The sequence below is a fragment of the Erpetoichthys calabaricus genome, chromosome 11 (assembly GCF_900747795.2).
Source record: "Erpetoichthys calabaricus chromosome 11, fErpCal1.3, whole genome shotgun sequence".
Taxonomy (NCBI): Eukaryota; Metazoa; Chordata; class Cladistia; order Polypteriformes; family Polypteridae; genus Erpetoichthys; species Erpetoichthys calabaricus.
In genome coordinates this window covers 69,459,887-69,475,161 of record NC_041404.2, presented here as the reverse complement: position 1 = coordinate 69,475,161, position 15,275 = coordinate 69,459,887, and the positions used below count along the sequence as shown (strand labels likewise).

The 15,275-nt window shown below is 38.4% G+C and overlaps 2 protein-coding genes across 2 annotated transcripts in view; one reads left to right on the top strand and one right to left on the bottom strand.

The window, feature by feature from the left end:
* Window positions 1-12,255, bottom strand: part of gnl3l (guanine nucleotide binding protein-like 3 (nucleolar)-like) — a 50,574-nt gene extending 38,319 nt beyond the window's left edge. The window contains exons 1-6 of the mRNA XM_028813299.2: window positions 12,172-12,255; window positions 12,040-12,083; window positions 6,233-6,328; window positions 5,634-5,750; window positions 1,700-1,783; window positions 1,474-1,609 (exon numbers count right to left, since the gene is read on the bottom strand). Of these exons, the coding sequence (XP_028669132.1) occupies window positions 1,474-1,609; window positions 1,700-1,783; window positions 5,634-5,750; window positions 6,233-6,328; window positions 12,040-12,083; window positions 12,172-12,184 (490 nt within the window). The 5' untranslated portion in view covers window positions 12,185-12,255. The remainder of the gene's footprint in view (window positions 1-1,473; window positions 1,610-1,699; window positions 1,784-5,633; window positions 5,751-6,232; window positions 6,329-12,039; window positions 12,084-12,171) is intronic.
* Window positions 1-15,275, top strand: part of si:dkey-13a21.4 (uncharacterized protein LOC494576 homolog) — a 991,873-nt gene that overhangs the window by 741,023 nt on the left and 235,575 nt on the right. The gene's annotated exons all lie outside the window — the stretch shown is intronic.

The window sequence follows — 15,275 nt, the reverse complement described above, 5'->3', positions numbered from 1 at the left end:
AGGGGAAGAAGAAGAAGATAAAGAGAGTGGAAGCAAGGGTAGGAACTTTGAATACTGGCAGTATGATTAGTAAAGGGAAAGAGTGTTAGCGGACATGATGGAGAGAAGGAAGGTGGATATAGTTTTTGTGCAAGAGACCAGATGGAAGAAGAGTAAGGCCTGGTGTATTGGAGTTGGATTCAAATTGTTCTATCATGGTGTGGATAGGAGGAGAAATGGGGTAGTGGTTATCCTGAAGGAACAGTATGTCAAGAGTGTTTTGGAGGTTTATTGTGTCTTTGTGGACTTAGAGAAAGCATATGACAGAGTGTCTAGAGAGAACTTGCGGTACTGTATGAGGAAGTCAGAAGTGGCAGAGACGTATGCAAGTATGAAGTACATACAGGATATGTACAAGGGACATGTGACAGTGGTGATGTCTGCAGTAGGCGTGATGGATACATTCAAGGTAGAGGTGGGATTACGTCAGGGATCAATTCTGAGCCCTTTCTTATTTGCAATGGTGATGGACAGGTTGACAGATGAGATTAGGCAGGAGTCCCCTGCTTATGATGATGTTTGTGGATGTCATTGTGATCTGTAGTGAGATTAGGGAATAGGTTGAGGAGACTCTGGAGAGGTGGAGATATGCTCTAGGAAAGGAATGAAGGTCAGTAGGAACAAGATAGAATACATGTGTGTAAATGAGAGGGAGATCGGTGGAATGGTAAGGATGCAGGGAGTACAGCTGGCAAAGGTGGAGGAGTTTAAATACTTGGGATTAAATGGTACAGAGTAATAGGGAGTGTGGAAGAGGTGAAGAAGAGAGTTCAGGCAGGGTGCAGTGGGTGGAGAAGAGTGTCACAAGTGATTTATGACAAACGGGCACCAGCAAGAGTGAAAGGGAAGGACTACAAGACAGCAGTGAGACCAGGTAGGTATGTTATATGGGTTGGAGACGGTGGCACTGACCAAAAAACAGGAGACAGAGCTGGAGTTGGCAGAGTTGAAGATGTTAAGGTTTAGACTGAGTACCTTAGCGGGTCAGCTCAGATTGAATGGTTAGGAGACAAAGTCAGAGAGGTGAGATTTTGTTGGTCTGGACATGTGCAGAGGAGAGATGCTGGGTATATTGATAGAAGGATGTTAAGGATGGAGCTGTCAGGTAAGAGGAAAAGAGTAAGGCCTAAGAGAAAGTTTATGGATGTGGCGACAGAGGACATGCAAGTGGTGGGTGTATCGGAGCAAGATGCAGAGGAAAGGAAGATATGGAAAAAGATGATTCGCTGTGGCAAACCCTAATGGGAGCAGCCAAAAGAAGAAGAAGACAACAAAGGTAATGTTTAAATGAAAAAACAAACTTATCAATTAATGCCTTGCTTCCATGCAGTGCAGATGTGTTTTTTCTGTTCTTATTTCAACAGATTTTAATATTACATTTTCTTTTAGAACAGGTCTTATAATTAATAGTCCTATGCTGGCTGTCTTACATACCAATCTTGTTTAGCACAAGAACAATCTTCTTATTTGTTCCGCTCTGCAGTACTGCTTGCTCCACTTGAGGACAGCGACAACCAAGTGGATCTCGGGCATCTAACACCTCTAAGATTACATCAGCTGCCTCAATCACCTAGAGGATAAAAAAAAAAAAAACAAAATTACATCTCGATGCAGCTTCAATGAACCAGTCAAAAAATGAATTAAATGGTTATTTACAAACCTTCTTAAATTCTCTGTAATAGGCTTTTCGTGAGTTTTCATTTTCAAAGTTTACATTTTTCTGTAAGCTTTGAAGCTCACACTCCTAGAGTGAAAAAATTAAAAGAGAAATTAATTAACATTTTATCGCATATTTTGCAACTTTTAAAAGTCCAAAACAGGAGTGTCCAAATCTTGATCCTGCACAGTCACAGAATATGCAGATAAAATGATACATTTAAAATTACTACATTTTTATTCAATTTATGTCGTTACCTTGAATTTAATATAAGGATGCCTGTATATCAAAACAATACATTTCATTAAAACTGTCTAAAATGTAACCAAGGACAAAATGTAAATTGTGGACATGGTCAACAGGTGCCAGTATAGCTAGTTTAGTTTGTTTTCAGAGCCCTGTAGTATTTTGTTAAAAAATTGTATACATCTCCCAGACAGTCTTGGATCTAAAGTCACTCCTAACCCACTAAGAGCAATATCTGAAGTAACATCAGAAGGGGTAACATCTCAATAGGAAAACCTATTGTGGTATACTATACTACATTGCTTTAAAGAAGAATTATCTGTTGTAATCTCTTAAGTAAATAGGAAAGCAATGTTTTATATCATTTTAAACAAGTACAATGTAAATCCTCTCCCTGTGGGAAACCTGAAGAAATTTTTAAAATTTGCCAAGAATGCATTAATGTAATTGTAAAACAGCTTGTTGAATGTTGCTTGATCTATGCCGAGGTTTTAACATTTATGAAGAACCACTTGGAACCTTTTCTGTTATATAACTCTCTGATATGGGTCGGGAAAGAAGGTTGTGTTTATTTATTTTTTCAGCTTGATAACTGTTTTGGAACACAATAAATCTATTGCATTTATACAAGTGAATCATGTACTGAACTGTCTGTTATTATACGTGTTGTGTTCTCCTAAAGAAACATTAAAAATAAAAAAAAATAAAAAGATGTTACAGTACACTCTTTGTACTAATCCCTGGGATAACCTAAGATAAAGTGAAGACCACTAAAAAGAAGGTTAAGAACTCCAGATGTCTCAGAGCCTATCCTCTTTTTGCTGCAGAAAAACACCGGAAGTGCATACATCATGGCATGCAGATGTTAGATTGGAAGACCAGAGGATGCATCATGGAACAATAAAGTACTAAGGCTGATTGGAGGACCACATCTTCTAGTTATACCACTTATAGGGGATATGAAAGATAAATGAACATCAAGTACAGCACTTCCTTCGACCTCAGAGATTACTCTCGACACGCTTAAGAAGAATAAAAGAGAGTCCATTGGGAAAGAGTGAAAAAAAATAAAACTATGCAAAATGCCCCATTTATATTAAAAAAAAAAACCTCTTAAACTTTACTTGTGTGGTTTTCCAAAACCCCTCTTCAGTCACAGGGTTTTTTTGTTTTGTTTTCCTAATGACTTGCCTGTAAGATTTGTTCTTTGTATAGATAGCACACCTGTCAATATGGAGGAATTATTTGTTTCAGAAACCATGTTCAACAGTGAGATATTCTCTAATAAGATGTACATTTGTTATTATTTTTCTAACAGCATTTCCATGGTCCATACAATCAGATTAATATACTTTAAAATGAATTGTGACAAAGGTATGTTTTGATTACTTACTTACTTACTATTAACATATGGTGCATGGAGATTTCAAACAGCATCAATGCATGAGGTGATTTCAGTGTCATATATTTCTTCTGAAATTGCTGATGTTTATTTAATAATTTGCACATGCATCCTGTGCAAACTTTAATTAGTTTATATGCCTGAAGAAGGGGTCTGAGTTTCCTCAAAAGCTTGCATATTGTAATCCAGGGATGTGCAAAGTCATTCCTGGAGGGCCGCAGTGGCTGCAGGCATTTGTTCCAACCCAATTGCTTAATAAGAAGCACTAATTGCTCTAGAAACACTTCTGTTTCATTTTAGTTATCTCCCTCGTTAAGATTTTGAACCCTTATTGCTTATTTAAGTCTTAAACAGCTGCATTCTTGGTTTTTAATTGCTCCTTATTAGCAATAAGATGCAAATGACAAAAGAAACCAGCAGTTATCCATTTTGCTTGTTACCCTTTACGCCTGTGTGTATTTATCATGCACTATTTGGTTTAATTAAATACTTGGAAGGAAAGAGAAGACAAAAAAGTCAAGGACTGAGAATTACCCATCCGTTTTACACTTCAAAATATTTGGATATCTTTAGAATGGAAAAAAAAATCTAGGATTTGAGAATGACTTGACATAGCAGAGTTAAAGCACTAACAAGCCATGAAATGTAATTATTGGCAAGGATTGTTTTCTAATTAAACAACTGGGTTGGAATAAAAACCCGCGGCCACTGCGGCCCTCCAGGAATGACTTTGCACACCCCTGTTGTAATCTGTTCAGTTAGCCAATAAAAGGTGTCTTTTTGCTTGACTTCTCATTGTATGCATTTTAAAAATAAAACTTTTCAGGGAGCTTACATATGTTCCCAATAACAATTTTTATGGTATAGTGAGGAAAACATATTTGTCTCATTTGTGGTTCTGGACATTTAGTCAGAAGTTAATATTAGATAAAATAGAGTTCAGGTGGACATATAATACAAAATAGCAATAACATTTCCTTTCTTTTAAATTAGTTATCTAACACCTATGTAGAAAAAAGTAGCCATGTTACCTATAGCTACAATAATAACTAGACATTTCCTGTAGTTATTTATATATGGCCTACTAATCCTTGTAAAACCATTTAAACTCAGAATCATTTATGAGATTAGGAGCATTACCTACTCACTTCAAGTCCTCCAACACCTCAGCAGAATATATTTAAATCTTACTAAAGCAAATCCAACACTCTACATTTGCTCCCTTCTTCAGCATTTCCAACGTAGACATGCTAGTGTGTTTCACATCATACACGATCCAGCTACACTATAGCTATACTGGATGGAATGGATGATCTAACATTTTCAGGAAGAATCCACCGATGCATTAGGAAATATCATTAAAATAGCCAAGGCAAGAAGCATCCCAAGCATCTCACACTAATATCATCATGCTTTACTATTGTTACAGAATGCAGTTTCACCTTTGCTCCAGACACCACGAGATAGACCAGCTACTGTCATAAACCATTTCTATTTGAACAAAATCACACTGACTGAGGCTCTGGGAAAGCAGAAAAACCTTACAATTGGATTTGTACATTTTTCTAGACCAATAGACATTCACTTTTTCTCTGAGAAAGTTTGACAGTGCACAATGTCTCTCTATTGGGAAGGAAAAAGATTAGTCAGATTTATACTGGCAGGACTGGACTAAAAAACGTGAGATTGTTATTCAGTGTATTCAGACAACTAAATTGGATTATCCTTTAATTAGGATGAGTTTAATAGAGGAATCGGTACATTTTTCAGTTCTGAATAATGCATGCTTGAATATACCTAGAACACCAAAATTTTCTATCTTTTTTTAATCAGACTTCTCTATAAAACTAAAAAAAATTACAGAAAAAGATGATTTGACTAAAATCACTGTGACAACTGGCCAGGAAGGTGGGTAATCAGACAACTAGTAAACACTTTTTGACAACACTATGTTCTATATTATCAAGGGAGCCAAGTAAAATTATTTTATTGAATAATGATATTTCAGGAACAGATTAACTAACTTCAAAGGGACACTGAAACACACCCAACCATTCCAAATGATTACTTCTATCAATGAGCTACATTAAAATCCGATTGAAAATAGAGTATTCCTCCTTTAATATATTCACCATTGTATGAAAAAGACACAGGCGGCACTTTTGTAGGGTGCTTTTAATAACAGGAACTATAACAAACCTGCCTTTATAAGCAGGAATTAAAACTATAGCACAAACATTATTGCCCTCCTGCAGTCATTATTATGCCAATCCATAGTGCAGAATTTACCTTCTGTTCAAATTCCTTTTGCCGTCTTTGAATGTCCTTTTGAAAACTTTCAAGGCTACGACGTTTCATTAGCTCCTTCTCTCGAGAAACTTTCTGTTTTGCCTGAAGCTCCTCCAGCTGAAAGTAAAGGGTAGTTTAATAACACATCATGATCTCCGTTTGCATGATGTTCAGCTTACTTAAAATTAAGATGACCAATACATACAGAGAGTAAAGTAAAAAACAGAACTGTTTGCAAAGACATTTTACTTGTTTTTACTAACCAAAAAATGCAATCTCTATGAATAGTAAGATGAAAAAGAAATTGCAACCTAGATATGTTAATGATGAATCTTATGTTATCTCTTCATGAAAATACCACTGAAAATGAAAGACTGCAAAACTGAAGAAGCAGAATAAATCTAAAAAGAAAAAAAAAGGTTTGTCACAGTGCAACAGTGACAAAATATTGCCTTGTTTTAGGGCTTAGTCAGTATGAACACTTTTATACTTTATGAACTTTAATACTTGTTTTAGAATTCCACCATGTTTCTAAGATAAATCCTTTGGCATGTCATGCAAGCTATTCATTTCTCATATTGGTGCTCAACAGTCCTCACCCTTTTCTTTCGTCGTTCTGCATCCCGCTGGACATGCTCCTTAAAACGTTGGACATTCGGCACACCTGGGTCTTTGTTAAGTTTCTGATCATTGTCCTTAAAAAAATGAAAGACGAAAATCATACTTCTGAGATACTCTGCCAGTGGCAGTGGGCCCCAGCAGTGTGAAGCCTCTAAGCGCCAAAACCGTGGCTGTACTGCAAGCCAGGGCAGCTGCCCTCTAGTGTCCCGGGGCTGGTAGTGCCCAGAATACTGTCCCTCCTCCAGCCCTTCTGCTACAGGGGCTGTCTTCAGCAGCTACTTATTTTCATTCTCCATTAAAAGCATACTTCAAAAAGCAGGAGGTACAAACCACTGCAAGGTAAAGTTTGGAAGAACACGTATCTTTGTACACCCTAAAATAACTGGCTGATAACTTTTATCATGTATTTCTTAAAACTATTTTCCACCTTGTATTTCATCTCTGATAAACTACTAGGGGGCTCCGCCCCCTGCTCGCTTCGCTCGCCAACCCCTGGTGTTGGGAAATGACAAAGAGTGTGATGTATGAATGAGATATAGCATAGTGTGAAGGTGTACATGATGCATATAGAAAGCAAACAATAAAGTGTGTGGCACAGTGTAAAGGTTTATTGGAAAATTTCTTTGTACACAACATTAGTAGTAAAGATGGTGTCTTGTCCTTGAATGAGTTTTCCTTGGCATGGAGCACTTATAACCTTAACTTTAACGTCAGATGAACGTCGAACTTGTGAGAAGGCCACATAAACTTGTCCATGTCCAAAAACGGGTTCAGAGAGGTAGATGCCAATCTTGTCCATGGTTTGTCCTTGTGATTTGTTGATGGTCATGGCCAATGCAGGTTTAATGGGGAACTGTCGCCGTTTAAGTGTAAAAGGTAATTTCAGGTCAGAACTTGTAAGGTCAATTCTAGGAATCGGAACAGTATTGTTAGCATGTGATCCTGTAAGAACTGTCGCTTGAATAACATTGTGTGTCATGGTGACCAAACGTGTGCCATTGCATAAACCCTGTTTAGTGTTAAGGTTTCTTAATAGCATGATTATTGTTCCGTTTTTAAGGCTAAGATTGTGTCGTGGTAATCCGGCTGGGTTAATAGTGTTTAAATACTCTAAGGGGAAATGAAGATGGTCATTGTCGTCATCAGAGTCAACTTTGTCAGAGTTTAGAAAGAGTTATGTCTCTCCAGGAAGTAATGCAATGACTTGGTTATTTATGTGATCCACATTAATATTTTTTGGACATAATATAGTGCGTTGTGTTAAAAGGGGTATTTGGTCTAATGAGATTGCTGTTACAAATATCTCTATAACTAAGTCGTCGCAGATAAAGGGTTGAGGAATTGTAATAATATCTGGGTGAAGTCCATCTGTATTGGTGAGTGTACTATCTCCCAGTTGTAATAAACAATTGTTATAATGTGGATCTAGACATCGCATGTTTTGTACTAACTGTATATTTTGAAAGCGATGCGAATTGTCTGCGTATTTTAAGGTGGACTGAACAATAGCTGAGCGCATGGCATGTGGAACAATAGCTAAGCACTGTCTAAAATCTCCTCCTAATAAAAGTACCTTTCCTCCAAAGGGAATATTATTATTCATCAACGTTTGTAGAAGTTTATGAATGGTGTTGAGTAAGTGACTGGATGCCATTGTACATTCATCAATAATTAACAGTTTTGCAAGACGGATGTCACGTGCATTGCTACTGTTCATGTTCATAGTGGATAGCGATTTGTAGGATCTAATGCAGTTCATAAAGTTTTTACTTTCAGGTACATCGTTAGTTAGAAGCTTCTGTAGATATTTAGGATATGAATGTAAAGGAGGCAGTCTAATTTGACCCTTTTGACAACAATGTGTAAATTCATCACTTGTATTGCCAGTTGTTTCTTCAGGGAAGTTAAGTGAATGACAATGATTGCAAATGACATTCATTAATTCCAATGAATTTTCCTGAATAGTGGACTCATTATTGAACGCGTTGTCAGCTAACTGGCGCAAGCGTTTAGCAGGTGTCTGTCGTTGATGTCCGTGACGTGTATCTTTTGCTTGTGCCGCTTGAGAGGTGCGTCGTTGTATGTCTAGTATTTGGGACATGTTGTCTTGGAGCTGTAATCGATTTGCCTGTGCTGTGTGAGAAGCCCGTTGTAGTTTACGGCGTGCATTGTTTGTATTGAGCCTTGCCCGTTTTTGTATGTCGGTCAGTTGAGCTTTCTGTTTTTGGAGCCTTGCCTGTTTGTTTTCCGGCATTTCAGATGCGCGTTGTAGACGTCTGCGTTTATTTATTTTGTCCCTTCGCTGCTGTTTCTGTATGTCTGAGACGGGAGGTGTTTTGTTTTGAACCCGTGCCTGTTTCGATGCAGCACTTTGAGACGCGCGGTGCATGCGTCTACGTTCATTGTGTCTGTACATCTGGGTTCGTTTCTGTAACTGTTAGTTGAGCTTTGCGTTTTTGGAGCCGAGACATTTTTTCTTCCGGAGTTTCAGAAGCGCGTTGTAGGCGCCGACGTGTATTGTTTTTTTTAATGCGGGTTCGTGTGTTTGGTCCCGTTACCCGAGCCGTATCGTTTTGTACCCGTGATCGTAAATTCATGACTTGTTTGTTCTTCAGCGTTAGAAATATGGATATGTAATAAGGAGGATCGCAGTCACTGTTAATATGGAGCCTTTTCTGCGGTTGAACGGTTAATAGTGCCTCATTGTAATGAGATCCACCTATGCTGCATAGTGTGAATGTGTTGAGATGACGTATGTTTAATACGGACGGTTCGTTCAGAAATGGGGCTTTGTGTGTCATTTCTTATTTATGTTAGTGTGGTCGTGGGTCTGAATCGTCCTTTTTGTGTACGTTTCGTGTGCTATGTCTGTAGTCTGTCCCGTTTCGTGTCCAATGGGCTTTGTGTGGCTCTCGCGTCTTCTTTTTTTTTGTGTGCTAGGGGCTTGTTGCCTGAGTTTTTATTTCTGTTAGTGGAGGGGGTGTTTGTGTGTCGTGGGTCTGAATCGTCTTTTTTGTGTGCGAACCGTTTCGTGTGCTATGTGGCGCTTGCGTGTGACTGCTTTGTTTTTGGTGTTCTAGGGGCGCATCGCCTCATTTCTTATTTGTTACTGGAGGGGGGCTTTGTGTGTCGGGGGTCTCAATCCTCTTCTTTGTGTGTGTCCCGTTTCGTGTGCAATGGGCGTCTGACTCCTTTTTTCTGTGTGCTATGGGCGTGGTGCCTCATTTCTTATTTTATGTTGCATTCCATCCGGTTTCCGTTGCTTTGAGGGGGGGTGGGATTTGTGGGGCGCCTGCGCAGTACGTCTTTTGCGTCCACGGCCCATGGCCGGATGTCCCTGCGTCCATCCGGTTTACCATTCTCGTTTAGTAATATGGATTATATAAAATGCAATACACACAATTACTTCACACATTTAGTAATTCCTCAAATGGGGTTGTCTGAATAGTGTAAATTATAACATTTTCTAAAGTTCTTCATCATAAAAGTGTGAATGACCGAAAATCTTTACATGCGAATGAGAATCTAAAGTGCAATGCATGTGCTAACGAAACTGATAATTTAAAAAATTAATTCAGTCAAATAGACAGAGCTTGGGCTATGGAAGTGGATTTTTGTGTCATCATAATACCTATTCCACTTCTATCAAGTACTGAGTCATTATCAAAAACTGTACATGTTTAAGCATAAGGTCGACATTCTGTACATACCCTTGGCTCATTTTAGTTTAAATTATTGTGTTCTTTCGGTGTGTTTTGAGATTTAAGGTAAAGTTATGTTGCTGTCATTTTGTTAATAAGTTTGAAAAATTCTTATGCAAAATAAGTAATAAAGCATTGTGCATTTTTTATAATTTTTTTTTCCCATTTGGGACATTTTTATTTTCTAGTTCAACACCAGGTTACAAAAGTCCACTAGAACGAAACGAAACTCATTTGTAACCCAAGGCCCGTCTGTATTTAAACCTGAGGAATTTCATCTGCTGTTCAGCACTGGAGTGTCTACTGTTTAAGACTAGAAACTGTCTAGTTGTAGGTGTTTTATCATTACAAGGAAAAAATCAAACAAAGGTATTGTTTGTTCGTTCACTGATTACATGGAAAGAAAAACAAACACTTATTTATCTACAGAATTCAGAATTGGACATCAAGCAAAAAAAAAAAAATATATATATATATACTGTATATCATGAGAAAAGCTTAAAAAATGTGGTGACCTACTTAGGTTTTGGGGAAAAAGTCTTACTTAGCTGCACATAATGTAATACACCAGAAACAAACAGTAAAGATAAGATGAGAATGCTCCACATGGCGAGTCCACATAACTCTTGGTAACTTATTTTAATGACTTTGATTGTGATATCTGCGGTGGGTTGGCACACTGCCCGGGATTGGTTCCTGCCTTGTGCCCTGTGTTGGCTGGGATTGGCTCCAGCAGACCCCCGTGACCCTGTGTTCGGATTCAGTGGGTTGGAAAATGGATGGATGGATGGTTGGATGATTGTGATATAGTTAGTAAACTTGTGAAAGTTGTAGATGCCAATAAAATTTAAGGGACAACAAATATTGAGGAGGTAGCAGAAGTAATTAAAAAACTCTTCAAAACCAGGCAATGACCTGGAAAATGCATTTTTTATGTAGAGTAGTGAAAAGTGCTACTTGCTTTAAGAAAAAAAAACACACAAATGTTAAGTTGGTCTGCAGGAAATAAATTCTAAAATTGATTTGGGGGCTTATTGTCTAGGGCAAGTGGCAACGATTAACGAGGCAAATAAAATAATCAGGTTATCAAAACTGTTGAGGATAAATCAGGGGGAATACAAGCAGTCTCTAAAACGTAACTATGAGGCTTCATCTAAAGTCATGCATGCCATTATAGTACACACCAGGCTAAGTTTTTTTTTACTCTAACAGACTCGGGGAAAAACATCTCTTTGATCCGGAGCTAAGAAACAAAAAGGATACTGTTATAGCAAACAGTGGTCTGCAGTTGTACTCAACTTCTCTTTTGACAGTAACTAAAATCACATAGCACTGATCAGCTCACTATGTGTGTGTGTGTGTGTTACCTCAGCACACATCACATTCCATTACTCTTTAATCTCGTTACCACAAAACATGAAAACACACAAAAAATTAATTACGTTTTGTAAATACTGTAGGCCTACTGCGTTTTCGGAACACCTAGTGGATACAATTACGAAAAGCTTGTACCAAACTAAGCAAAACCGAGAACACACGACAGTATGTACTTACACAACACATACGCAACTGAATTAAGAAATCAGTTTAAAATTGGGATGATGTGGCAACGGCAACCTATTAATTAAAACACAATCTCGCTGCCTCACACACATTGCTATGGCTTCTATTGCACACAATACGATGGAAAGCACTATAATGTCGTTTGTAAACTGGAATTTCTAACAGCTTAGCTGATTTCTGGAGCTGAAATGTGAAAAACAGTTAAATCTATACAGTGTTACACAAATCCATCCCAACTTTGCCAAAACAGAGTTAGAGGAAAATGTATTCTGCTTGAATAAGTATCCACAAAACAGTAAAAGTGCAACAAACTCATACTCGACGAGAACAGCAAATACATGTGCTCAGCCATAAAGGTAACATTTAGAGGCAAGTACAATGTGGGAATTGTAGTTTCATTTACATAGGCTGCGAAGCAAACTGGCCGAATATAAACACCGTTTCCCAGAGTACCTCATTCTAGCGTGCTTTACCAAGCTGTCCGGAAACCTTAACCTGAGAATGTGATCAAAATTGCTTACCTTATTACGGTTCTTGAAAGAGCCTCGCTTCAGTCTTTTCTGCTCTAAAAACACAAGCAAATGTAAATGAAAGCCTGGTCATTGGCACTGTTAAAAACTGACGCCGTGTAACAGAATATCAATACAACTCACTGGGTCTTGTCATAGTCCTTTTGCGAGCTGCTGGTGTCCGTAAAGCAGAAGAAAGGGGTGGAGGAACTTGCGTGGCACGACTGTCGCACGTATGCTGATTGCGTCGTCTAGTGTGTTTAATGTGTATTTAAATATACTCTTTTATGTGAAATCCACAAATATTGTTATTGCAAAATGTAATGTAAGTTGTTAATTAATTTTAATTTGTTGGGTGGATCTTTTTTTTTAATAAAATGACATTTTTCATGGATAACGTGCTGAAGAATAGACACATAATAAGCAACATGCATGTTTAGGTTTTTGCCGACTCTGCCTTTCGTATGATTTAACTTCTGGCTAAGCCGCTGTCTGTTGAGTATGCACATTATCTGTATTGTTTTAACGATTTCCTTTTACGTCCTAGAAATGTCGACCCTCAGTTTTGGGTTTAGGTGTAAGTACAGGTGTGCTTCCTGTGATGGAGTAGTACCCCATCAACGCCCGGTACCTGCTTTGCAACCACTATAGCAAGGACACACTAAGCATAACAATGCAATTAAGCAAGCAGATTCAGAAAAATGGAAGACCTTTTAAGTCTGCTTACAAAACACATAGTAGGGAGCGACGATTTTAGTCCATCAAGAGTCAGAGAATAGTTGCATTCGCACAGCACCTCAAATATAGCATGAACCTAACATCTTGCTTTGTTCATTTAGTTCTTTGAGCTGTTTAATAGGTAAAGCACTAGGCTGCGGACAGTGACAAGCCGTCAACTTTTCATTAATTATTGTAATGGGGTGAAAAGTCACAGATTACCCCAAATTATCCATCCATCCATCCATTTACCAACCCGCTGAATCCGAACACAGGGTCACGGGGGTCTGCTGGAGCCAATCCCAGCCAACACAGGAACCAATCCTGGGCAGGGTGCCAACCCACCGCAGGACACACACAAACACACCCACACACCAAGCACACACTAGGGCCAATTTAGAATCGCCAATCCACCTAACCTGCATGTCTTTGGACTGTGGGAGGAAACTGGAGCGCCCGGAGGAAACCCACGCAGACACGGGGAGAACATGCAAACTCCACACAGGGAGGGCCCAGGAAGTGAACCCGGGTCCCCAGGTCTCCCAACTGCGAGGCAGCAGCGCTACCCACTGCGCCACCGTGCCGCCCACCCCAAGTTATGCTTTTACCAAAACTTGTCAAAATATGGTATTACATTGACTTAATGTGCAATTGTCTTAAGTTTATACTGGATATATAAGATTATATTTAATGCTCAATAGATTCCATATAAAACTGCATAATAGTTTAGGGAAAGATAATGTCATTTGCTGACAGTTGCATGATGCCAGAGAAGCATTTTGGACCTATTTCTGTCTTATTTTTGAGAATTTGTTGTGATGTGGGGACTGCGTAACACTAGATTGTGAGAGGTAAGATATATAATGCTCATCTTTAAACCAAACTTTTTTTATGATACCTTCTGTAGTAGTTTTGCCTTTGTTTAACTCATTTGGATCTTGATATTGACACCAATATTTATGATTGGTTCATGTCTGCTCCTTGTATTTATTTACTTTTATAGATGGTCTACTGACTTTTTTCAGTTTTGTCCATGTCTTCTTGTTCTTCTTTTGCAGTCTCTTTAATATTAGTGTATCTTGCTGTTGCCTTTACCTGCACTCCTGTATCTTCTGTGCTGTATCTTCAAATATGGTTCTACTTCCAAAGTCAGTTAATAACATGAGTGGAAATCTGATTTTGTGAGTGCTGAATTTTTAGAAATATGGCAGAAAGGAGTCTTGCTGTTGTACATGTCCTTGTTATTTCCTCTGTCTTGGACAGTAAAGAATGGTGGGGAAGTGCTCAACCTGCATTCCCTTTTGTTATCATGCATGTATGCCACAATGCTCCTCTAACACTGTAAGAGCAATGTAAAAGTACTGCACCAGAAAGGGTTTTTTAGTGTTATAAAACAGAATGGGCATAACAGTTGGTGCCCTGGCATTATAGATAAGCTGTTCCCGTTTGACAGTGGCTTTCTTCCAAGATGGCTATATGTAGGAGGTGGGTGGAGTCATTGCTTTAGTTTGGAAGCCAAACCACGAGCATGGATTAATATACCTTTCTGCTTTTGGCTAGAAACTAAGTCAGGTTGGTAAGGTAAATTAATATCAGCATTAGCATAGAGAGTAGCCAACATAATCCAGATAAAATATGTTGGCATATAATTTTATAGTATTTTTAAAGTCTGTCATTTCAAATGAATTACAGATTGGAGGTGAAGCTAATAGGTTGGCAAAACATACACTAAAATATCCAGAGTGTTATGGAAAAATCAAAAAAAAAAAAAACGGGCAACTAGTCAAGAACACTAAACCCTGAAACAGTTAAATAGTTTCCACAAAAGTTCATAAAACACAGTAGAAGAACATTAAAGAAAACCAGTAGCGCACCTTTATTTCCCCTGAAGATCATGAGACTGCTGCTTAACTGGTGCTGGCAGGTAATAGAGGCAGATGTGCAGAGCCAAGAGTAAGCACCACATGAAAGGAGGAGATACGATGGAGTCCAGCCCTTTTACTGACACCAGCAACGTGGGACACATTAAAGTTTGATCCAGTTATATGGTTTGGGGAGTTGCACAAAGAGGTGCCATGCTAAAGAAACAAAACCTGTCTGTTAAGCTGGGTTTGAGGTTGTGGTTAACAACAGGTAGGCCATGATACAGCATGAGGCATCAACATGGAGTAAAGTGCCATTCCTGACAGTGCACAATGGCAACCCACAGTATGAACTGAATAATATAAACTGTACTGTGTAAAGTAACTTGCTCTCCTTAAGTGCAGTTTTAATCTTGATTATTTAGATATGCTGGTTTCACTGAAAGCTACTCCATATAATGTTGTTTTGTCTTGGTATGTTCGTGTTGCAATTGAACTCCTCTGCAGTGGTAACCAGTAGATAAGTGGTGTAAATTTTAAACAGAGATACTGGTAACCTTTTGTGTATGTTTTTTTTTTTTATAGAAGGAAGCTCCAATTAAAGGTTGACTTTTTCCTAATAACTCATAGCATCAATGAAACACATTATAGCTGGATTTTTCAATCTTT